This window comes from Mobula birostris, chromosome 6, assembly GCF_030028105.1.
Source record: "Mobula birostris isolate sMobBir1 chromosome 6, sMobBir1.hap1, whole genome shotgun sequence".
Taxonomy (NCBI): Eukaryota; Metazoa; Chordata; class Chondrichthyes; order Myliobatiformes; family Myliobatidae; genus Mobula; species Mobula birostris.
In genome coordinates, this window is record NC_092375.1 from 101,220,859 (window position 1) to 101,247,598 (window position 26,740).

General features: G+C 42.4%; 1 protein-coding gene across 2 annotated transcripts in view; it reads right to left on the reverse strand.

Annotated features, from left to right (window-relative positions):
* Positions 1-26,740, reverse strand: part of sema5ba (sema domain, seven thrombospondin repeats (type 1 and type 1-like), transmembrane domain (TM) and short cytoplasmic domain, (semaphorin) 5Ba) — a 539,592-nt gene that overhangs the window by 221,969 nt on the left and 290,883 nt on the right. For both annotated transcript variants that reach the window (XM_072260941.1, XM_072260942.1), the window contains one exon: positions 20,119-20,164. In XM_072260941.1, the coding sequence (XP_072117042.1) occupies positions 20,119-20,164 (46 nt within the window). The remainder of the gene's footprint in view (positions 1-20,118; positions 20,165-26,740) is intronic.

A 26,740-nucleotide genomic window follows, 5' to 3' on the forward strand; every position in this document is an offset into this window, starting at 1 on the left:
GAACCCAATGTCAGCACATACTTTCTTAGATAAGGCACTCAGAACTGCTCACAGTATTCCTAGTGAGGCCTCACCAATGTAACAGCATTACATCTTTGCTGTTATATTCTAGTCCTCTCAAAATGCAAGCTAACAGTGCATTTGCCTTCCTCTCCATCAACTCAGCCTGCAAGTTAACCTCCAGGGAATCTTGCACCTTGGATTTTTGAATTTTCCCAATGACCCTACATTTCCCGACACTGTATTTCATCTGCCACTCCTTTGCCCATTCTCTTACCTGTCTGTTCTTCTGTATCCCCTTGCTTCTTCAAAACTACCTCCACTATCTTTGTATGTAAACGTGGCCACAAAGCCATCAATTCTGCCATCCAAGTAATTGACATATAACATAAAAAGAAGTGGTCCCAACAGCCTCTGTGGAACACCACTAGTCACTGACAGCCAACCAGGAAAGGTTTATTTCCACTCTTTGCCTCCTGCCAATCAGCTAATTCTCTATTCATTATAGTATCTCTCTTGTAATACTATGGGCTCTTATCTTGTAAGGCAACTCACGTGCAGCACCTTGTCAAAGGTCCTCTGAAAATCCAAGTACACAACATCCACCAATTTTCATTTGTCTACCCTGCTTGTTATTTTCTCAAAAAAATTCCAAAAGACTTGTCAGGCAATATTTCTCTTAAAGAAACCATGTTGACTTTGGCCTATTTTATCATGTGCCTTCAAGTACCCCGAAACCTCTTCCTTAGCAATCGACTCCAACATCTTCCTAGCCCTTGAGGTCACGCTAACTGGCCTAAAGTTTAATTTCTTCTGCCTCTCTTCCTTCTTGAAGAGTGGAGTGACATTTGTAATTTTCCAGTCCTCCGGAACCATGCCAGAATCTTGTGATTCTTGATTACTAATGCCTCCACAATCTCTTCAGCCACCTCTTTCAGATCCCTTTCAGATGGCATGTAGTCCATTGGGTCCAGGTGACTGATCCACCTTCAGCATCCCTATTAATAGCAACTGCAATCACTCTGGCCCTTAACACACTCGAACTTCTAGCATACTTCCACAGAGAAGATTGATACGAAATACTTATTCAGTTCGTCTGCCCTTTCCTTGTTAGCCATTAACATCATTTTCCTGCTGTCCAAGATCTACTCTCGCCTCTGTTTTATTCTGTATATATCTGATTAAAACTTTTGACATCCTCTTTGATATTATTGGCTAACTTACCTTCATATTTCACCTTTTCCTCCTTGTGGAGGTTTTCTTTTCTTTTCTTTTGTTAGAAACCATAGAAAAACTACAGCACAGAAACAGGCCTTTTGGCCCTTCTTGGCTGTGCCGAACCATTTTCTGCCTAGTCCCACTGACCTGCACACGGACCATATCCCTCCATACACCTCCCATCCATGTATCTGTCCAATTTATTCTTAAGTGTTAAAAAAGAACCCGCATTTACCACCTCATCTGGCAGCTCATTCCACACTCCCACCACTCACTGTGTGAAGAAGCCCCCCCCCCCCAATGTTCCCTTTAAACTTTTCCCCCCTCACCCTTAACCCATGTCCTCTGGTTTTTTTCTCCCCTTGCCTCAGTGGAAAAAGCCTGCTTGCATTCGCTCTATCTATACCCACCATAATTTTATATACCTGTATCAAATCTCCCCTCGTTCTTCTACGCTCCAGGGAATAAAGTCCTAACCTATTCAACCTTTCTCTGTAACTGAGTTTCTCAAGTCCCGGCAACATCCTTCTAAATCTTCTCTGCACTCTTTCAACCTTATTAATATCCTTCCTGTAATTTGGTGACCAAAACTGAACACCATTGTTCTTTTGTTTTTGGTTTGTTTTCTTTTAAAAACTTCCCAATCCTTTAATTTCCTACTAATTTTTGCTCCATTATATGCCCTCTCTTTTGCTTTTATGTTGCCTTTGATTTCACTTGTCAGCCATAATTGTATCATCCTTCCTTTAGAATACTCCTTCTTTGGGATGTATCTATCCCACACCTTCCAAATTGTCCCCAGAAACTCCAGCCATTCCATTCTGCCATCATCCCTGCTAGTGTCCCCTTACAATCAACTTTGGCCAGCTCCTCTCTCATGTGTCCACTATAACACTGGTACATCTGACTATATTTTCTCCCTCTCAGATTGCAGGTTGAATTCAATTCAGCTTCTGCTGTATGAAACGAGCTTCCAGCAGAAGTGGTTGAAGCAGGTTCAATGTTGTCATTTAAAGTTAAATTGGATAGATATATGGACAGGAAAGGAATGGAAGGTTATGGGCTGAGTGCAGGAAGAGTTCAGCACAGACTAGAAGGGCTGAGATGGCCTGTTTCAGTGCCGTAACTGTTATATGGTTATATTATGATAACTACCTCCCAAGGGTTCCTTTACCTTAAGATCCCTAATCAAATCTGGTTCATTACACAACACACAATACAGAATAGCTTTTCCCCAAGTGTGTTCAACCACAAACTGCTCTAAAAGTTCATCTCATAGGCATTCTACAAACTTGCTTTCTTGGGATCCAGCACCAACCTGATCTTCCCAAACTACCTCTATATGAAACCCCCATCACTAAGATAACAATGCCCTTTTCTATCTCCCGTTGTAAATGTATCCCACATCCCAGCTACTGTTTGAATCCTCTATATAACTCCCATCAGGGTGTTTTTATCCTTGAAGTTTCTTAACTCTACCCACAATGATTCTACATCTTCTGATCTATGTCACCTCTTTCTAAGGATTTGATTTAATTTTTTACCAGCAGAACCACCCCATCCCCTCTGTCTACTTGTCTGTCCTTTCCATACAATGTGTATCCTTGGATGTTAACTTCACAACTACAATCTTCTTTCAGCCGTGACTCAGTGATGACCACTAGCTCATACCTGCCAATCTCTAACTGTGCTACATTCTACCATATTCTGTGTACAGTCAAGTATTACACCTTCAGTCCTGGATTCAATTCTGTCCTAACGTTACACTGCAACTCATCCCATTGACTTCAGTTTTGCCTTATCATTTGCCCATCCTTTCAGACAGCCTCACTACACACTGTATCTACTTTTATGTAAACTGCCCCACCCTCAGCCCTAACACTCCAGTTCCCATCTTCCTGCCAAATTAATCTAAACCCTCCTCAAAAGCTCTAGCAATCGTGCCTGCAAGGATATTGGTCCCCCTTGGGCTCAGGTGTAACCCATCCCTTGTGTACAGGTCATTCCTCCCCCAGAATAAGAGATCCCAATGATCCAGAAATCTGAAGCCCTGCCCCTGTGCATCAGTTCCTCAGCCACACATTCATCTGCCAAATCATCCTATTCTTACCCTCACTAGTGAACTTATCTTGCTGCTCCACTTGAGAAAATTAGGCTTTTGACTGACTAGAAATGATGAAATAGTGAATGCAGGTGAAGTGTCAAGCTGTTGCTGCTCTCTCTGTATGTGGGCTGTGACACAGAACATGTCTGCGTGGGCTGTGACACGGAACAAGTCTGCGTGGGCTGTGACATGGAATGTGTCCGTGTGATCTGTGAAACGGAACGTGTCTGCGTGATCTGTGACAGGAAGGTGTCTGCGTGGGTTATAATGCAGAATGTGTCCTTGCTGACTCCTTGCAATGTAATCCCATCTCCTATCTCCTTATTGCCTTCCTGTTCTGAAACCCACTCTCTCACTTGGCCACCAGCTCCTTTTGCCACTTACAGCCAAATAACCTACTATGGCCAAGGAAGTTCGCCAACACCTCTTCTTCCTTAGGAACTTGGCACATTTCCATCCACCCTTACTACTTTCAGTTGCTGACCATAGAACACATCCTATCTGGATGCATGAAACCGCGGTATGGCGAGTGCTGCTTGAGATTGCAGAGAGTTGTGGACGTAACTCAGCACTTTGTGGAAACCTGTTTCCCCTCCCTGGACTCCATCTACACTTCCCGCCACCTCAGTAAATCAGCTAGTGTAAGCAAAGACCCTAACACCACCCCCCGCCCCCACACCTTGGATATTCTCTCTTCTCCCCTCCCCTCTCTCCCATTAGGCAGGAGGCACAAAAGCCTGGAACTACGTACCACCCAGCTTCTACTGTACAGTTGTAAGACTATTGAATAGTTCCCTTGCATGATAAGATGGACTCCTGACCTTACAATCTACCTCGTTATGATCCTGCACCTTATTGCACTTCTCTTTTTCTGTAGTTGCTACACATTATTCTGCATTTTTTACTTTATTCTACTTCAATGCATGGTGTAATTATTTGATCCATACCATAGTCTGCAAGACAATAATAAACCAATTCCAATACTAGGACATCTTTGGGATTTGGGAGGGGAACAGAGCACCTGGGGGAAACACATATGGTCCCAAGGAGAGTGTGCCAAGTCCACACAGACAGCACCCAAGGTCAGGATTGAACCTGTGTCGCTGGAGCTGAGAGGCAGCAGCACTACAGTGGCTTCCTCTGAACTTCCCAAAGCATTTTGGAATCATAGTCAGGCAGTTACAGAGCACAGGAACACCTTGTTCATTCCAACCATCAAATATCCACTGCAGTACACACCACTTACCAGCATGCAGTCTATAGCCATTGATACTTAGGCAATTCAAATGTTTGTCCAGATTTGTCTCAATGTCATGAGCATCTCTGCCTCCACCACTCAAAAGAAGCAGTGCCCTCCAATTTCAAACCACCCTCCTTATGGGAAAATATTCTCCCTTGGACCTGCTACCCCATACATTAAACCAATGCCTTCTAGCTTAGGTTTCCTCAGATTCATGGGAAAGTCTCTTACTACCTACCCTATCTAAGCACGTGCAGTCATGGAAAAACTGCAGGGGTTGGAGAGATGGCAGGATGGAGGGAAGGTGAAATTAGTGAGATCTGAATTCTGTTTCCAAAAATTTGGGGTGGTGAGATGGCAAAGATAAAACCAGATGATTTTGATCAGCAAGTGCCTGAAAATTCTACAGCATCTACAGTCACGGAATCATGGAGTACTACAGCACAGAAACAGGTCCTTGCGTCCATCTAGTCCATGCCAAACTGTTATTCATTCTCGTCACATTGACCTCCATATTGTTTTGGGATATTAGTGGGATAAAGCTTTGTTTTAAGGCATTTTACAACAAATGAAGACTTTTTGGAAATGTGGTTTACAACTTAAGATTTGTTTCAGCCAATTTGTAACCAGGAAGCTCCCAAAATCCAATTTGTAAAGTTGAGATTAAAGATTAAAAATTAGCTTTATTTGTCACCTGTACATCGAAACATAAGTGAAATGCATCATTTTGCATCAAATCAAATCTATAAGGATTGTGCTGGGCAAGCAGCACCACACTTCGGCACCAACATAGTAAGACAACAACTTATTAACCCAGCCATGCACCTTTGCAATGTAGGAGGAAACCGGAGCATCCAGAGCTCACAGGGAGAATGCACAAACTCCTTACAGACAGTAGTGGGAATTGAACCCTGATCAGTGATCACCGCCGCTATAAAACCATTGCACTAACTGCTACACCACTGTACTGTCCGTATCATATCTGATATCTGTAAAACCTCTGCACTAACCCCTGCATCACTGTGTTGTCCGTACCGTATCTGATATCTGTAAAGCCATTGCACTAACCGTTACATCACTGTACTGTCTGTACCGTATCTGATATCTGTAAAGCCATTGCACTAACCCCTGCATCACTGTGTTGTCCGTATCATATCTGATATCTGTAAAGCCATTGCACTAACCGTTACATCACTGTACTGTCTGTATCGTATCTGATATCTGTAAAGCCATTGCACTAACCATTACATCACTGTACTGTCTGTACCGTATCTGGTACCTGACCTCTCTTGGATTTTGTCTCATCATTCCTGTCCCAGCTTCTGCAGTCCATTCACATCTCTGAAAACTTTATGTAAATCTCTTCTACATCACTTCTAAAGCTTTCACAACTTTCCTAAAAAAAATCTGGCACCCAGACAGCTGACATTTGTATAAAGAGCAAAAGTGTGGGAGAAAAGTAGGAAACAGATGGGAACAGAGGGAAAGACAAAGAAAAAAGACAAGCCCACCACAGTGATGACATTTGCATCCCATTGCCTTCCACATTAATTCACCACCACACTCCTTTCTCGGAGTATGTTGACCTAAGTTGCATCAACACACGAGGAGTAAAAACAGGGTAAATGCACACAGCCTTTTTCGCAGGGAAGACATATAAAAAACCAGAGGGCACAGGTTTAATCTGAGAGCTGGAAGATTAAAATTGATTCAAAATTCAAGACTCAAGATTGTTTAATGTCATTTCCAGTACACAGGTGTAAAGGAGAATGAAATAATTGTTACTCTGGATCTGATACAGCACAAAAAATACATAATAAGCTAAAGAACACAACAATTAAAAACACAATATCTATAGATAGCTTATATACTGTACATACAGCAAATTATTTTTATGTCTATAAAGTGACACTAAACACAAGAGTATCTGTACTTAGTGGGGTGACGCTGACAGGAAATGATAAAGTAGTCATGGTGGTGGTTGTGGTGGGTTACTGGGTGGAGATGTTGATCAGCCTTACTGTTTGAGGAAAGTAACTGTTTTTGAGTCTGGTGGTCCTGCTTGGATGCTACTTAGCCTCCCCTCTGATGGGAGTGGGACAAATTGTCCATGAGCAGAGTGGGTGGGATCTTTCATGATGTTACTGACCCTTCTCCAGCACCTTTCTGAATATTTGTCTTTGATGGCGAGTAGGCTGGTGCCAGTGATGCACTGGGCAGCTTCGAAACCTTCCTGTCCACTGCAGTGCAGTTTCTGTACCGTGCAGTGATGCAGCATGTTAGGATATTCTCAACTCTGCACCTGTAGGACACGAGTATAGATGTGCAAAGTCCAGCTCTCTTCAGCCCCCTCAGAAAGGAATTGGGAATCGATTTATTATTGCTACATGTACTGAGATACGGTGGAAGGCTTGCCATTGCATGCTACACATGATTTCATCACATCAGTGCTTTGTGGTACAGGTGCAGACCATAAGGTGCAAGGTCATGTCGAGATGGATTGTGAGGTCGAGTCTATCTTATCACACAAGAGGTCCATTAAATAGTCTATCACAGCATGATAGAAGCTATCCTTGAGCCTGTCTACTGAAAGGAAACTGAGGGCAACTTCACACAGAGTGGTGGTATATGCAACAATCTGCCAGAGGAAGTATTGGAAATGAGTACAATTACAACTTTTACACTGTCTCGGACCAGCCACATTGATGTAACTGCCAAGAAAGTCCATCAATGCCTCCACTTCTTCAGGAGGCCAAAGAAATTTGGCACAACCGCATTGACCCTTACCAATTTTTACTGATGTACCATAGAAAGCATCCTATCTGCATGCATTCCTTGGCATGGCAACTGCTCTGCAAGTGACTGCAAGAAACTGCAGAGAGTTGTGGACACAGCTCAGCACATCAGAGGAACCAGCCTCTCCCCTATGGACTCCATCTATGTTTCTTGCTGCTTCAGTAATGAAAGACCCACCCATCCCAGACATTCATTCTTCTCTCCTCTCTCCCTGGGCTGAAAGTACTTACCACCAGGCTCAAGGACAGCTTGTATCCCACTGTTATCAAACACTTGAATGGATCTCTTGAACAATAAGATGCACTCTTGACCTCACAATCTACTTTGTTATGATCATGCACCTTATTACCTGCACTGCATTTTCTCTATAGCTGTTACACTTTATTCTGCATTGTTACTGTTCTCCGGCAATGCAATGAGTAATGATTTGATCTGTATGGACAGTACGTATGATGAGCTTTTCACTACATCTTGGTACAGGTGACTATAATATTCATTTCCATAGACACTGCCTGACCTGCTGAGTTCCTCCAGCATGCTGTGTGTGTGCGTTGCTTTGGATTTCAAACATCTGCAGAACTTCTCCTGTTTTTAATAAATCTATACCAATACCAATATCCCTCTTTCTCTTCCCACAGATGCTGCCTGGCGTGCTGAGTATTTCCAGTATTTTAGAGTCACAGAGCACTACAGCACAGAATCAGGCACTTTGGCCCATCTAGTCCATGTTGACCTATTATTCTGCTTCATCCCATCGACCTGCACCTGGACTATAGCCTTCCATACCCAACCCACCCATGTACATAAGCAAACCTCTCTCAAAGTTTGAGATTGAACTTTCATCCAGAATCAGAATCAGGTTTAATATTACCAGCATGTGTGACATGCTTATGTGACATATCTAAGTCATCCAAGGCCAAGCAAGGAGCCAGTGAGGTTGCATTCACTGTAGACAAATTGTGGTGATAGATAAAATCCAGATCCATGCTTGGGCAGGAATTGATTGGCCATGACCAATCTCTCAAAGGACTTCATCACAATAGATGTGAGTGCCCCTGGACAGTAGTCGTTAAGGCAGCTCTCCCTGCTCTTCTTGGGCACTGGTATGATTGTCGCCCTTTTGAAGCAGACGGGAACATCCAACCGCAGCACTGAGAGACTGAAGATGTCCTTAAACACTCCCACCAGTAGGTTGTAACAGGTTTTCAGAGCCCTTCCAGGTACACCGTCAGGGCCTGATGCCGAGTGAAACTTCACCCTCGTGAAAGATTATCTGATATTGGTCTTTGAGACAGAGGTCACAGGGTCAAAGAAAGCTGCAGGGATTTGCATAGATGTAGTTTATTCTCCCTTTCAAGGCGTGTATAAAAGGTGTTGAGCTCATCTGGGAGGGAAGTATCACTGCCATTCATGATGTTAGGTTTCACTCTGTAGAAAGCAATGCCCTGCAAACCTTGCCAGAGCTGACGTGCATCCAATTCTATCTCTAAGCTCAATTGGATAAGGACAGCCTTCCATAGGTCGTACTGGGACTTCTTGTACAGTTCTGGATCACCGGTCTAGAGTGCCGCAGATATAGCCCTCAGCAGGTTCTGGATCACCGGTCTAGAGTGCCGCAGATATAGCCCTCAGCAGTTTCTGGATCACCGGTCTAGAGTGCCGCAGATATAGCCCTCAGCAGGTTCTGGATCACCAGTCTAGAGTGCCGCAGATATAGCCCTCAGCAGGTTCCGGATCACCGGTCTAGAGTACCGCAGATATAGCCCTCAGCAGGTTCCAGATCACCGGTCTAGAGTGCCGCAGGTATAGCCCTCAGCAGGTTCCGGATCACCGGTCTAGAATGCCGCAGATATAGCCCTCAGCAGCTTACAAATCTTCTAGTTCATCCACAACTTTTGATTTGGGTATGTCCAGTATGTTCTCGAAGGCACACACTCATCCTCACAGGTTTTGATGAAGTTGGTGACAACTGTGGCTCATTCATTCAGACTTGAAGATGAATCTCTGAATAACATCCAGTCCCCTGACTCAAAGCAGTCCTGTAAGCTCTCCTCTGCCTCCCATGACCATGCCATCTTGGTGCTGCAGTCTTTAGTCTCTGCCTATACGCTGGGAGTAGAAGTACAGCCAGCTGATCGCACTTTCCAAAGTGTGAGCGTGGGATGGCACAGTAAGCATTGCTGATGGTGGTATAATGGTAGTCAAGTGTGTGGGCTCCTTTGGTTCTACAGGTGATATATTGGTGGTAAATGTTCAGAGACTTCTTCAAGATGGCCTTTTTGAATCTCCTGCAATGGTAGGGAAGGCATCAGGGTGTGCAATTTTGTGCCTGATGGAGGAAAACACCCTTGGCAGATAAAATGGATGACATTTGACCCCTAGATGTTCCATGTCCACATTTCCACTGACAGCCCATTCCATACTCTCACCACCCTCTCAGTGAAGTTCCTCCTCATATTCCTCTTAAATGTTTCACCTTTCATCCTTAACCTGTGACCTCTAGATCTAGTCTCAATCAACGTCAGTGAAAAAACTTGCTTGCATTTACCTATACTCTTCATAATTTTGTATGCTATCAAATTTCCCCTCATTCTCCTACACTCTAGGGAATAAAGTCCAAACTTATTCAACCTTTCCCTATAACTCAGGTCCTCAAATCCCAGTAACATCGCTGTAAATTCTCTTGCCTTCTTTCAATCTTATTGATATACTTCCTGTAGGTGGGTGACCAAAACTGCACACACTTTCTGTTTTTACTTCAGACTTTCAGCATCTGCTGTTTGTTTTTATTTTCACACCCACATATTTGGAAGTAGCAAACACAAATGTGGTACTTGTGTGCAGAGAAAAACTAATATAATTGATGGAGACAAACGTGAAAGGACAAAGGAACATCTGGAGAAACTTCTGAAACGCCAGTTCGCTGCCGCTGTTACTGAGCAATCAAGAATCTTCCGGAGGGAAGGCCTCCAAATCCCCGACTTTGTCTGCTGCTGGCGACCGAGACTGAGGTCAAATCGTTCGGATAGAGATGGTGCTCGGTACTCAGTGTCGGAGGGCTGATCTGAGGCTCGAAGTTTTCGGACGACTCAGAGTCGGACTGTGGTCGGGCATGGCAAGGCCAGTTTTTCTTCCTTCTCCCGTCTGCGTGAGATGTGGGACATTTGAGAGACTTTGAACTTTTACTGTGCCATGGCCTGTTCTTCATCAAGTTATGGTATTGTTGCACTGTTGTAACTATATGTTATAATTATGTGGTTTTGTTAGTTTTTTTCAGTCTTGGTCTGTTTTGTGATATCACACTGGAGGAATATTATATCATTTCTTAATGCATGCATTACTAAATGACAATAAAAGAAGACTGCGTGTCCTCATAATCTAATCTAAAAAAAAAGTCTAATTCTCTCTTACACTGGAAAAATACAGAAAAGCCTATGTTGGTCATTGCCAGTTTGATGGAAATGGGTCCATATACTCTTGTACAAGAAAATACCAGTTAGAATTTGCATCTTATTCATTTCAAAAGCAATGAATCATTACTGTAAGAAAAAGCAAGTCTTTATCGTTTGGAAAAGAAAAGGAATAAAAGGTTCCTCAGCAGAGCATATTGCTCCATCGTTCTCTTTGATGCAACCACTCATCAGAACACCCTGTGGAAGAGCAAGTTTCTACACACAAGGGAACACAATCTGCAATCAGCACAAGGTTAATGATTGTGGATATGAACAATACGGTGGAAAGCTTTGAGGATGGACAAGAAGGTCCTTTAGATTCAGTAGATAAGGGGACAAAGAAAGGGAAAACAATCCTGGAATAATGATTCCCGTAAACTAAGAGCCCAAGAAGAAAATTGACTTAAACATGAAAACATGAGAAATAAGAACAAGCTCTTCATACTAGTTTCATTAGTTCAGCACAGCACCAAGGACTGAAGGCCCTATCTGTGAGCTATACTGTTCTGTGTTCTACATTACGTGTACTATTGCAGCCAATCTTCCGCCCATTCCCATTCTGTCTCTGTATCCCTTGATTTCCTTTGTGTCCAAAGTCTAACCATTTCAGCCTTGCAAATCTCCAACTCCTGACTACCCCCTTCCCTGCAAGCAAAAATTAACAGCCATCAAACTGAAGAAACACCTCCTAATATCAGTCTTCAAATACCCACCCCTTCTAATATACATGACACAAATAAAGCTAAACTTTAAATTTTTAAACTCCTCTTATCCAGGTATACTTCAAATCTCCCTCAACCACTTCCTCTGTTAGTGCAATCCATATGCGCACTCTGCATGAAGAAGTTGCTGCTTTTAACTCACTTTAAACCTATGCCCTTTTGTTTTCAGTTCCCCTTCACTGACAAAATGACTGTACATTTACCCTATCTATACCACTCATGATTTTATACACCTCAGTCGCCTATGTTCCAAGGAATAAAGTCCTAGCCTGTCCGGCCACTCCTTATCACTCAGGCTCTCAAGTCCTGGCAGCATTGTAGAAATCTTCCCTGCATTCCTTCCAGTTTAATAATACCTTTCCTAAAAAAGGGCGACCGAAATTGTACACAATACTTGAAGTGCCATCTCAGCAACATTTTGTACAACTGTAACATGATATCCCAACCCCGACACTCAATGCCGTGACAAATGTTTTTCACTTTCTGTAATGCTGCTTTCAGTGAACTTGAGCACATACATACCTCGTTCACGTGTCAGAAGAACACAGAACCACAGCATTAACAGTATACGGGGCACTCCACCTCGCAAACATCTCACTCACTCTATTGATCATCAAGTCAGAGCTAACAGATCTCACATAGCTTTAAAAGTGGTGTCAGAGGTAGACAGGGTCCTAGAGAGAGCTTTTGGCAGACTGACCTTCATAATTCAGAGTACAGGAGTTGGGATGTTATGTTGAAATTGTATAACACAGTGATGAAGCCTAATTTAGAATATTGTGTGCAGCATATGAAAGATTGAAAAAATACAGAGAAATTTTACAAGGACAAGGATGTTGCTGGGACTTGAGGACCGACAGGTTAGGACTTCATTCCCTCGAGCACAGAGAATGAGGAGAGATCTGATGGCGTACAAAATTATCAGACTAAAGGTAAATGCAAGCAGGCTTTTTTCCTCTGAGGTTAGTTGACACTAGAACTAGAGGTCATAAGTTAAGGGTGAAAGGTGAAACATTTAAGGGGAACCTTAACAAGAGGACATGAGTTGAGAGTCAAAGGGCAAAAGTTTAGGGGTAACATGAGGGGGAACTTCTTTACTCAGAGAGTAGTAACTGTGTGGAACGAGCTTCCAGCAGAAGTGGTTGAGGCAGGTTTGATGTTGTCGTTTTAAGTTAAATTGGATAGCTATATGGACAGGAAAGGAATGGAGGGTTATGGGCTGGGTGCAGGTCGGTGGGACTAGGTGAGAGTAAGAGTTCGGCATGGACTAGAAGGGCCGAGATGGCCTGTTTCCGTGCTGTTATTGTTATATGGTTATATGGTTATAACCTGAGGTGCAACTTTTTCACTCAGAGGGTGATGGGTGATTCCACTATGCCATGGAATGCCAGCATAAGTGGTGAATGTGGCTTCTATTGAAACATTTAAGAGAAGTTTGGATAAGTTCATAGATGGTCCAGATGTGGGGTGATGGAACTAGGCACAATAGTATTTCAGCACAGACTGAGTGGACCGACGGGCCTGTTTCTGTACAGTAATGTCCCATGACTGTATGATTCTATCACCAGTCTCCTCAATGCTCATAGGACTGAATTGGAAGCAAGTCATCTGTGAGTCCAGGGCCTGCCTAACAATGTTAATTGAGTGTAAATGTTGAGCAGGAGACTATGGAGAGCATCATTACTTTTCTCTGAAATGATGCAATGGGACCTTAAACCTACTTGGGGAGGCAGGTGGAGACTTGTTTTAAAACTTCATCCATTCATTGGCTGCAGTCTGCTGGAGGACTTGATGTGTCCAGGACAAAGAAGGTAGCAGGAAAATCGTTGAGGACACTCTCCACCCTGCAAATTACCTTTTCCAAAAGCTCCCTTCTGGAAAGTGCTATAGAGCTACTAAAACAAAAGTTTCACACTCTCTCCAAAGTTTCTTCCCCCAGGTAGTTAATCTAATCAACCATTCTAGTTAGTCCTTCCTAACCATCCTATCTGTTACCCCCCTCAGTCACTGCACTAAAGACCCTTTAAACCACTTATATACTGCTATTTACATTGTAAATCTATGTACTTATGTATATTTTGATCCATATCTGTACTTTAACCTCTAAGCTTTTTTTTTATTTTATTCTTTTCTCTCTATAGACGTTTTTTTTGTTGCCTGTCACACACCAACACACCACAGCAAATACTAATGCAATGGATTCCAGCTGTTTGGTCCATCAATTAATCATGAAAATAGCTAGGAATTTGGACACTATGCTGCTTAATTGGGACAGGAGACTACACAAACTACAGGCAACTTCCAGTGGTGAATTAGCCTACTGACATGCACGTGTTTGGAAGACCATTGAAACCATAAGAACAGAATTAGGCCCTTTCAGCCCATTGAGTCTGCCACACCATTCTATCAAGGCTGATATATTATGCCTCTCAACCCAATACTCCTGCCTTCTCCCTGTAACCTTTGATGCCCTTACTAATCAAGAAACTGTCAACCTCTGCTTTAAAAATTACCAATGATTTGGCCTCCACAGCCCTCTGCAGTAATGAATTCTACGGCTTCACTAGCCTCTGGCTAAATAAATTCCTTGTCATCTCTGTTCTAAAGGCATGTCCCTCTATTCTGATCCTGTGCCCTCTGGTCCTAGACATACCCAGGATAGGAAATATCCTCTTCACACTCACTGTATCTAGACCTTTCAATATTCGATAGGTTTCATGAGATCCACCCTCATTCTTCTCAACCCCAGCAAGCACATGCCTAGAGCAGTCAAACACTTCTCATAACTGTTTCATTCCTGAAATCATCCTCATGAACCTCCTCTGGACCTCTCCAGTGCCAGTATATCTTGAGATAAGGAGCGCATAATTACTCACAATACTCCAAGTGCAGTCAAGTACAGTCTGACAAATGCCTTCCAAAGCCTCAGCATTACATCCATGCTTTTATATTATAGTCCTATCAAAATGAATGCTAATATTACATTAGCCTTCCTTACCACTGAGTCAACTTGCAAGCTAACCTTTAGGGAATCCTGCATGAGGACTCTGAAATCCCTCCGTACCTCTGATTTTTGAATTTTATCCTTGTTTAGAAAATAGTGTACGCTTTTATTCCTTCTACAAAAGTATACGACCATACACTTCCCTACGCTATATTCCATCTGTCCCTCTACATCATCCACAACTTAGCCACAAAGCCATTAATTTCATCATCTAAATCATTGATATATAATGTGAAAAGAAGCAGTCGCAACTCCAAACACCACTAGTCACCTTTAAAGGCCCCCTCTTTTCCCACACTTTGCTTCCTTCCAGTCAGCAATCTCACTGGCTCTCCACTTGGCCTTGGGTCACCTGAACTTTAATTGACTATAGCACAGAATTCAACTCAATAATACTCTTAGTTCCAATCAAAAAGCTCCAAAACCTGGGCCTCTGTAACTCCTTCAACTGGATCCTTGACTTCCTCACCAGGAGACCACAATCTATGGAGATCGGAAATAACACCTCCTCCTCACCAACAATCAGCACTGGCACACCTCAAGAATGTGTGCTTAGTCCACTGCTCTACTCTTTCTACATGTACCTCATTGTGGCTAGGCATGACTCAAACACCATCTATAAATTTATTGATGACACAATTATTGTTGGCAGAATTTCAGATGGTGACAAGGAGGCATACAGGAGTGAAATAGATCAGCTGGTTGAGTGGTGCTGCAATAACAACCTTGCACTCTATGTCATTAAGACCAAGGAATTATTTTTGGACTTCAGGAAGAGTAAGTTGAGGGAACACACACCAGTCCTCATCAAGGGATCAGCAGTGGAAAAGGTGAGCAGTTTCAAGTTCCTGGGTGTCAACATCTCTGAAGATCTATCCTGGACCCAGCAAACTGATGCAATTACAAAGAACTGTGCTAATGAATTTCATTAGGAGCTTGAGGAGAATCGATATGTCACAAAAGTCACACACAAATTTCTACAGAACATGGAGAACATTCTAACTGGTTGTATCATCACTTGGCATGGAGGGGCCACTGCACAGGATCAGAAATAGCTGCAGAAAGTTGTAAACTCAGCCAACTGCATCATGGGCACCAGCCTTCCCAGCATCCAAGATACCTTCAAAAGGCAGCGTCTCAAAAAGTTGGCATCCATCAGTAAGGAGCCCAATACCCATGACATGCCCTCATCTCATTGTTCCCATTCAGGATGAGGCTACAGGAGCCTGAAGACACACATTCAATGGACAATAAACCCATGAACATTTCCTCAGTATTTTTCTCTCTCTTTTTCCACTATTTATTTTATATATATAAAAATTTAATATATATTAAATATATTAAATAAATTTATATATATTATATATACACACAAACACTTCCTATTGTAATTTATAGTTTTTAAGTATTTAACTGTACTGCTGCCACAATACAATAAATTTCACAACATACTGTATGCTGGTGATATTAAACCTGATTCTGATTCTGAGCCAATACTCTGTCCATGCTAGTATCTTTCCTGAAGTACCATGGGCCCTTATCTTGTTTGGTGCAATACCTTGTCAAAGGCTCTCTGAAGGCCCAAGTAAACAACATCCACTGACTCTCCTTTCTCCACCCTTCCTGTTATTTCCTGATCTATGTTCTATGTTTTGTCTCTATGTTTACAGTGTTTTGGAAACTCCACTCAATTCATCCCTGAACCTTCTGAGTATCGGGGAATCACTGTTTATTTGCAATGAACCCTTGTAATGTTATTCACACAGTCCGGCAACAGTTTTCCCAACAGCCATACCCTTGCAGGCAAATTTGCTAGAGCTATTGGGAAGGGTTCCCAACGTTTTTTATGCCATGGACCGCTACCATTAAGCGAGGGGTCTATGGATTCCAGGTGGTCAACCTCTGATTTAAACTCATTTGGCAGGGAAATGGGAACCTGAGCAATAGATCTGAGGGTGGGGCAGTTGTATGTGTAGTGAGACTGTGAGGAAGGACAGGCAGATGATAGGGCAAATTTGCAGTCAGTGGGATGAGTTGAAGTGTAACATGAGAGTAAAATCGAAAAGGGGATGAATACAAGACTAAAGGTGTTATATTTGAAAGCATGCAGTGTATGGAATAAGGCAGATGATCTTGCAGTGCAGTTAGAGATTATCGGGTATGACATTGTAGGCATCACTGAGTCATGGCCTACAGAAGATCACAGCTAGAAGCTTAAAATCCAACGATACACGTTGTATCAAAAGGACAAAGAGGTAAAAAATAAATCAAATCCTAAGAAAGGGCATAGGATCAAAAGTTATAGAACCCTTGTGGGTAGAGTTCACTGCAGACCCTAATGGGAGTTATATACAGCCCCCAAACAGAAGCCAGGATGTGGGATATAAATTTCAATGGGAAATGGAAAAGATATGTCATAAGGGCAATGTTCTGATAGCCATGGGGGATTTCAATATGCAGATAGATTGGGAAAATCAGGTTGGTGCTGGATCCCAAGAGAGAATTTGCAGAATGCCTACAAGATGGCTTTTTAGACCAGCTTATGGTTGAACAACTACGGGAAAGGCTATTCTGAAGTGGGTGCTGTGTGATCAACCAGATTTGATTAGGTAGAGGAACTCCTGGGAGGCAGTGATCATAATTTGATAGAATTCACCCTGCAGTTTGAGAGGGAGAAGATAATGTTACAATGGAATAAAGGGAATTACAGAAGCATGAGAGATGAGCTGGGATGATGGCAGAACAACAATGGCTGGGGTTTCTAGAAGCAAATGTCAATACTTCCAGTTGAACTCTGTCTTTTTGTGTGTTTCCCCCTAGCTGTCAGTCTGTGGTTTTGTATTGCCATGTGCTCCGATCCCCGTTCCTGCTCTGCTCCGGCTCCTGCAATACTGAGTACTCTGTCTCTCATCTGTTGCTCATTATTACCTGTATTGCTGCCACCTGTGTCTCACTGTGCTCCACTTATCATCTGCCTCTCTGTTTATTGCTCAGTGTATTTCAGTCCTGTGTTTTCACCAGATTGTGTCAGTGAGTTTTCCTGAGCCTTTCTAGTTTGTACTCTAGAAGTATATGAGTAGCTTATACTTGTACTTTGTCTATTTGAATATTGACTCTGCCTGCTTTCTGATTCTGGTTTTTGGATTTCTCTGGATGTTTTGATCTCAGCCTGAACTTTGATGCTGGTTTTGTTTGTACCTTGGGATTTGTTACTCAATTAATATCACTGTGTGCATAGTACTGGGTCTGTGATTGGATCCCTGCTCCAATGCCCTGACAACAAATCAGAGGATGCAAGATAAATACATTCCTAAGATGAAGAAATATTCTAAAGGGAGGATGACACAACTGTGGCTGACAAGAGAAGTCAAAGATGGCATAAAAGGTAAAGAGAAGGTATATAATATAGCAAAAATATTCAGAAGTTAAAGGATTGGGAAGCTTTTAAAAACAGAAGGCAACTAAAAAAGCCATAAGGAGCAGAATAGAGAAATAGGAAGGTAAGCTAGCCAATAATATGAGAATACCATTTTTTTTTTCCAGATACACAAAGAGCAAAAGAGAAGTGAGTGAATATTAGACTGGATAATGATGATGGAAAGGTAGTAATGGGGTCAAAGAAATGGTGGGCAAGCAATTATTTTGGCTCAGTCTTCATTTTGGCAGTACTGCATGCTAAAAATTTGAGAATGTCATGGGTCAGAAGTGGGTGTAGTTGCTTCTTACTAATGAGAAGGTGCTTGGGAAGCTGGAAGGTCTTCACTAGGTAAGTCAGCTGGACCAGATGAACTACATCCCAGAGTTCTGAACGTGGTAGTTGTAGAAATTGTGAAGGCATTAGTAATTATCTTTCAAGGATCACTGGATTCTAGAATAGTTCTGGGGGACTGGAAAATTGCAAATGTCACAACATTCTTCAAGGGAGGGAGGCAGAAGAAAGGAAATTGCAGGTCAGATAGCCTGACTTCAATGGTTGGGAAGATATTGGAGTCTAATAAGGATGTGATTTTTGAGGTACTTGGTAGTGCATAATAAAATAGGCCAAAAACCAGCAGATTTTCTCAAGGGGGAAATCTTACTTAACAAATCCCTTTGGAATTCTTTGAGGAAATAACAGGCAGAATAGATAAAGTCAGTGGATGTTTATTTGGATTTTCAGAAGGCCTTTGACAAGGTGCTGCACATAATGCTGCTTAACAAGGTATTACTGGAAAGATACTAGCATGGATAGAAGATTGCCTGACTGGCAGGAGGCAAAGAGTGGAAATAAAGCAGGCCTTTTCTGGTTGCCTGCTAGTGACTGGTGGTGTGCTACGGGGGTTGGTGTTGGGACCATTTCTGTTCACATTATTTTTACATATTTTATATTTATAAAAAAAAAAAAAAAAAAAAAAGTGATTTCGATGAAGGAATTGGTAGCTCTGTGGTCAGGTTTGCAGACGATACAAAGGTGGATAGAAGGGCAGGTAGTGTTAAGGAAGCAGCCTGTAGAAGGTTGTAGATAGATTTGGGGGAATGGCTAAAGAAGTGGTGGATAGAATATAGTCATGCACTTTGACGAAAGGAATAAAGATGTAGACTATTTTCTAAATGGGGACAATTTTTATATATATATAATAAATCAGAGGTGCAAAGGAACTTGGCAGAACTGCACGAGGATCCCCTAAAGATTAACTTGCAAGCTGAATGGGTGGTAAGGAAAGCAAATGCCATGCTAGCATTCACTTAGAGAAGATGAGAATATAAATGCAAGGATATAATACTGAGTCTTTATAAGGCAATGGGCAGACTGCATTTGGAGTATTGTGAGCAGTTCTGGGCCCCTATCTTAGAAAAGACATACTGGCATTGCAGAGGGTCCAGAAGAGGTTCATGAGAATGATCTCAAAGGGTTAACATGTTTGATGGCTCTGGACCTGTACTTGGGTTTAGAAGGATTGGGGGCGGGGGGGGGGGGGGTGGAAATCCTCATTGAAACTTATCAAACATTGAAAGGCTAGACAGTAGATGTGGAGAGAATGTTCCCTATAGTGGATAAGTCAGGGATCAGAGTGTACAGCTTCAGATTAGAGGGATGTCCATTTAGAACAGTAATGAGGAGGAATTCCTTTAGCCAGAAGGTAGTGAATCTATGGAACTCATTGCCACGGATAGCTGTGTAGGTCAAGTCACTGAATATATTTAAAGTAGAGGTTGATGGGTTCTTGATTAGTCAAGGCATCAAAGGTTGTGGGAAGAAGGCAGGAGAATAGGGTTGAGAGGGATAATAAATATTCTGTGATAGAATGTAGAAGCTGCCTCAATGGGCTGATTGGCCTAATTCTGCTCCGACGTCTTGTGGTCTGAGCAAAGTTGGGACCAGCCATCGAACCTGAGCCCTCCCTCACCAGTGTGGCTCATTGATAACTGTGCTCCAAAGGTACCATACATGTTTGAGGCCCTTGAATGTACCCCATGCAAACATTCCAACTATCCCTTTAATTCAGTCATTGTTTTGGTGAGGCAGAAAATGAAGGGATTTTCCCTTTTAATCTACAAAACCTTAAACCAACTATGAGTCTTTGAGAGTAAATGGAACTTACCTGTATAAGAGAGACATTGTCCAGTGTGAGACGGAAGAGGTAGTTTCTGAAAAAGACAGTGACACATCAGCCTACTGGAAAATCAGATTATCACCTGATATTTAATGATTATTCACAGCTTTCCCCAATTTTTTAAAATTTTATTTTACAGTATTTAGAAATATAGCATGGTAACAGGTCCTACTGGCCCAATCAACCCATGCTGTCCAATCATACCTATTTGAAAATTAACCTACCAACTTGTACTTCTTTGGAAGGTGGGAGAAAACTAGAGCACCTGGGGGGGGGGAACCCACCCACTCATGGAGCATCAAAACTATAAGCTTCCACAGGTGGTGATGGGAATTGAACCTGGTCACTGGTGTGGTAACGACATTATGCTAACCACAACTCTACTGTGCTGCCCGAAGCTGAAATTCTACAATCAGTATAGGAAAATCTGAGCTGTCTAAAATATAACATTGAAGTTGTACTGGAAAATTCACTCTGTGCAAAAGCAAGTGAAATTGTAGCTCATTAAACAATATAGCAAGAGAAAGAAAGATTTTTGATGTACAAGAATACTTGCACTCAAAATATTTCTCATGTAATACACTCAAAAGACACAAGATTCTTATCAAATGATAATTGGATAACATTTCACCCAGAGGATAAGGCAGCACAATGGTGTACTTGGAGCTCTGGCCTTACAAATCCAATGACCCATGTTCAATCCTGAAAATGTGTGATTTTTGTGTAATTGTTGCAAATTCTCCAGGCTTCAATTTGCTCCGACATCCATAGGACATCTGGGCTGGCAGTTTAATTAGCCACTCTAAATTGCTCTTGTAATCAAACAGTAGAATCTGGGTGGAAGGGGTTACAGTTCCTAAGGGCAGCAAAGATTATGGACAAAAGGCTGGGGAATGGGTTTGAGAGGGAAACTAAACCAGCCACAATCGAATGGCTGAGCAGACACGATGGGCCAAATGCCCTAATTCTGCTCTATGGCTTATGGTCTTGTGACCTAATTAAAAGGAATGCAGGGAGAATGAAACCGCATTTATGTCACATTAGTGTAAAATGATTTCAGTATGAACTTGGCGGACAGAAGAGCTGGATTCCATGTAGTATCAGTTTATTACTCAATTTATATAAAGATAATATTGGGACTGTACAGTGGCATAGCAGTCAGTGCCACCAATTGCTAATCAGGGTTCAATTCCCACCCCCTGTCTGTAAGGAGTTTGTACATTCTTTCTGTGATCATGTGGGTTTCCCCCATGTTTTTTCCCCACGTTCCAAAGACTATGGGGTAGGGTTAACAACAGGAATTCTGCAGATGCTGGAAATTCAAGCAACACACATCAAAGTTGCTGGTGAATGCAGCAGGCTAGGCGGTATCTCTAGGAAGAGGTACAGTTGGCGTTTCAGGCCGAGACCCTTCATCAGGGCTAACTGAAGGAAGAATTAGTAAGAGATTTGAAAGTGAAAGTGGGAGGGGGAGATCCAAAATGATAGGAGAAGACAGGAGGGGGAGGGATGGAGCCAAGAGCTGGACAGGTGATTGGCAAAGGGGATACGAGAGGATCATGGGACAGGAGGTCCGGGGAGAAAGACGGGGGGGTGGGGGGGAACCCAGAGGATGGGCAAGGGTTATAGTCAGAGGAAGAAAAAGGAGAGAGAGAGAGAGAATGTGTGTATATAAATAAATAACGGATGGGGTACAAGGGGGAGGTGGGGCATTAGCGTTCACCAGCAACTTTGATGGGGTAGGGTTAATAAGTTAGTGGGCATGCAACGTTGATACAGGAAGTGCTCTGACACTTGCAGACTGTCCCCTGCACAATTCTGCATGTTTTGATGTTTAAACATACTTCTGACTGTGTGACTAAGCACAGTGTGTCCACTTCTGACTGTATGACATATGACATACTGATGACACCACTTTTGTAGGCAAAATCAAAGGTGGTGATGAATCACCGTGTAGGAGGGAGATTGAAAATCTGTCCATAACAACAACCTCTCACTCAGTGTCAGCAAGACTAAGGTGCTGATTATAGACTTCAGGAGCAGGAAACCTGAGGTCCATGAGCCAGTCCTCATTGGAGGATCAGAGGTGGAGAGGGTCAGCAACTTTAAATTCCTCAGTGTTACTATTTCAGAGAACTTGTCCTGGGCTCTGCAGGTAAGTGCAATTATGAAGAAAGCATAGCAGCGCCTCTACTTCCTTAGCAGGTTGCCAAGATTTAGCATATCATTTAAAATTTTGCCAAATTTCTACAGGTGTGTAGTGGAGAGCATCATCAGCCTGGTATGGAAACACCGATGCCCTTAAGCAGAAAATCCTACAAAAATTGGTGGAAGGCTCAGTCCATCACGGGTAAAGCCCTCCCCACCATTGAGCACATCGATACAGAGCATTGTCGCAGGAAAGCAGCATCCATTATCGGGAACCCTCGCCACCAAGGTCATGCTCTCTTCTCATTGCTGCCATCAGGAAGAAGGTACAGGAGCCTCAGGACTCTCACCACCAGGTTCAGAAACAATTATCCCTCAACTATCAGGCTCTTGAACCAAAGGGGATAACTTCACTTGCCCCATCACTGGAATTTTCCCACAACCACTTTCAAGGACTTTTCATCTCATATTCTCAATAGTTATTGCTCATTTATTTATTATTATTCTTATTTTTGTATTTGCACATTTGTTATCTTTTTCACACTGGTTGAGTGCCTAAGTTGGTGAGGTCTTTTACTGATTCTATTATGGTTATTCTATTATTAATTTAATGAGTATGCTCGCAAGAAAATGAACTTCAGGGTTGTATATGGTGACATATATGTACTTTGATAATAAATTTTACTTTGAATTTTGAAATGTACATGTGACAAATGAATCTAATCTTTATCTTTACCAAAGAACTGATCTGAAAAGGCTAGGTCTCAGTGGAAGGGAGAGAGAGAGATGGAGAGGTTTTAATTATGCAAATTACAGAGTTGTGAGTTCCAGTGAATGAACAAGTGTTTATAACAGGGAAACAGTTAAGATTAACAGAAAGTAGTGGTTGAAGAGCAATGGATGGGGTGTAGGAGGAGGGTTGATGGGGTGAGGTGTCTGGGAAGTCAAGGGTGCAGAGGACAGGGAAATCCATAGAATTTTGGAAGATACCTGGGAGAGAACAATATTAAACAAAAGTTCAAAGAAAATTTAATTTTGGAATACTGTACATATATGTCACTGTATACTACCTTGAGAATCATAATATTGCAAGCATTCACAGTAGTTCACAAATGTGATAAAAACATAGAAAATAGTTGCAGGAGTAGGCCATTTGGCCCTTCGAACCTGCACCGCCATTCAGTATGGTCATGGCTGATCATCCAACTCAGAACCCTGTACCAGCCTTCTCTCCATACCCCCGGATCCCTTTAGCCACAAGGGCCATATCAAACTCCCTCTTAAATATAGCCAATGAACTGGCCTCAATTGTTTCCTGTCGCAGAGAATTCCACAGATTCACCACTCTCTGTGTGAAGAAGTTTTTCCTCATCTCAGTCCTAAAAGGCTTCCCCTTTATCCTCAAACTGTGACCCCTCGTTCCGGACTTCCCCAACATCGGGAACAATCTTCCTGCATCGAGCCTGTTCAATCCCTTTAGGATTTTATACGTTTCAATAAGATCCCCCCTCAATCTTCTAAATTCCAACGAGTATAAGCCTAGTCAATCCAGTCTTTCATCATATGAAAGTCCTGCCATCCCAGGAATCAATCTGGTGAACCATCTTTGTACTCCCTCTATGGCAAGAATGTCTTTCCTCAGATTAGGGGACCAAAACTGCACACAATACTCCAGGTGTGGTCTCACCAAGGCCTATACAACTGCAGTAGTACCAATGATAAAATCAATGATAGAATCAATGAAAAACTACAAAGACTGACAGCCAAGATACAAAAAAGATAAACTGTGCAGATACAAAAAAAACAAATAAATATATAGATAAATAAACAATACTGATGGATAGGTAAATGAATAATAATAGTTGTAGAAGCCTTCGAAGTGAGTCTATAGGCTGTTCAGAGTTGAGGTGAGTGAAGTTGTCCACTCTGGTTCAGGAGCCTGATGGTTGAAGGGTAATAACTGTTCCAAAGGCTCCAGTATCTCCTTTCCAATGATGGAAGTGAGAAGAGAGCATAGCCTGGATGATGGGGGCTCTTGATGATAGCTGCTACGTTCTTGTGGTAGTGCTCAGTGGTGGGAATGGTGATGTCAGGGCTGTATGCACTTCATTCTTGGGCACTGGTGTTCCTATACCAGGCCATGAAATACAGGGAAGTACAAGGAAGTAACATGATTGGAATGAGCAAGTGAGAGAGTGTGCCCACAGCAGTGGGAAGAAGAAAAGCAGAGAACTGCCCAAAAGCACAGCAGAAAGAAATGAATGAAGTGCTTGGTTCTGGTCACCTCATTACAAGAAGGATGTGGAGGAAAAGGTGTAGAGGAGATTTACCAGGATGCTGCCTGGATTAGAGAGCATGTCTTATGAGGATAGGTTGAAGGAGCCAGGGTTATTGTGTGGTTATATACGTAAGAAGGATAAGAGGTGTCTTGATAGGGGTGACCAAGATGATAAAAGGCATAGACTGAGTGGACAGCCAGAGACTTTTTTTCCAGCAGGTGGCTAATATGAGGGGCATAATGTTAAAGTGACAGGTTGAAATTATAGGGGAGATGTCAGAGGTAAGGTTTTACACAGAGTGGTAGATACATGGAATTTCCTGATGGTAGTGGCAGATACATTAGGTGAATTTCAGATAAGCACATGGATGAAAGAAAGTTGGAGGGCGATGTGAGAGGGAAAGGGTTGCGTGATCTTAGAGCAGTTTAAAAGGTCAGCACAACATCATGGACCGAAAGGCCTGGACTGTGTTGTACTGTTCTATGTTCTTAAAAAAAAAAGAGGAAGAAGTGGAGCAAGAAGATATGAAAGATGGGGTCAGTGGGAGAAACAGAAAGTAAGCAACAGTGCCTGATCTGCAGAGGGATTGGGAGAGAAAGCAATCAAACTGGCAGAGATAAAGAAAGACCGAAGAATAAATAGAGAAAGAAAGATATCAAACAGTAAATTAAGTTGTCAGGAAATGAGAACAGACATGTTCAAACAGCACCAATTAAACTAGGCCATCTGATAATAAAGCTCCCGGGATCATTACGGAAAGATAAACCACTCAGAAAAGTGGAATCACCATCTGATGAAGTTGACGATTAGATGCCTATGTAATTGGCAGGTTTCCTGGTTCTGGTATCAATGGATGAAAGTGGCTCCTTATTTTTAAGAGGCTTCTTAACAATGGGGAAACAATTGTGAGAAGGGAATCATTTTATTCAAATTTCTCCCCTGGTGACTACTTTTGTCAGAGATGTCTCTTGAAATTATTTTGTCAGTGATGTTCTGTCAAATATCTTAGATAGATGAAAAATTCCCCTGACCCTAGGGCCACAATTCACTGTGCTGTGCCGGTCTTGTTATAAAATGCAGCAGCAAAGATGGTGGAGAGAGTTGCCTGGAATAACAATTATTGAATTGTTTTGCACAGGAATAGGCCCTTTACATTCATCCTCCCCCCACCTCCTCAGCTACCCACCACCTTCTTCACCTGGTCTCACCTATCACCAGCAACCTTGTACTCCTTCTCCCCCACCTTCTTATTCTGTCTTTTTGCTCCTCTTTCCAATCTTAATATCAACTGTTCATTTCTCTCCATTGATGCAGCCTGACCTGTTAAGTATGTTGCTCTTTGATCCCTACAGTTCATTTAGTCATCTGAGTATTTCTTAAATGTAGTGAGTGTACCTTGCCCCATCTTCTCCTCAGGCAGAGTGTTCCAGATTTCAGCTCTTGAATATAAATTTTTTCCATGTTCCCTCTAAATGTCCCACCCCTTAACTTTAACCTGTACATTCTAGTCATAGACAGACCTGCTAATGGGGATATTATACACCCCCAATCTCCTCTGCTAAAGTGATCTGACAAAAGGTTTATAAGATTATGAGGGGCAGAGACAGAGTAAAGGGCCACTACCTTTTTTCCTGGGTTGAAATATCCAATAGCAGAGAGCATGCGTTTGAGATGACAGGGAAGGTGTGGGAGGCAAGTTTATTTCCACAAAGCAGTTAGTGCCTGAATGAGCTGCCTTGGGTGGTGATGGAAGGGCATTCAAGAGGCTCTCGGATAGGCACATGGATGTGCAGGAAGTGGAAGGACGTGGACATTTTATAGACAGAAAGGATTAGTTTAGTTGAGCATTTAATTAGTTTGGCACCACACTGTGGGCCGAAGGACCTATTCCTGTGGTGTTTTTCTCTGTTCTATATTCTGATTACAAATCCAGCCTGGCCAATCTCTCCTCGTAACTGAAATGCTTTATCCCACTCAGTGTTCTAGTGAATCAACTCTGAACCCCTTCCAGTGTAATTGCATCCTTATCCATAAGACATAGGAGCAGAATCAAGCCCATTGACCCATTGAGTCTGCTATGCCATTCAATGATGGCAGATTTATTTTCTCTCTCGACCCCATTTTCCTGCTTTCCTTCAATGCCCTTCCTATCAAGTTCCTATCAGGTACTGAGGGGAACCACG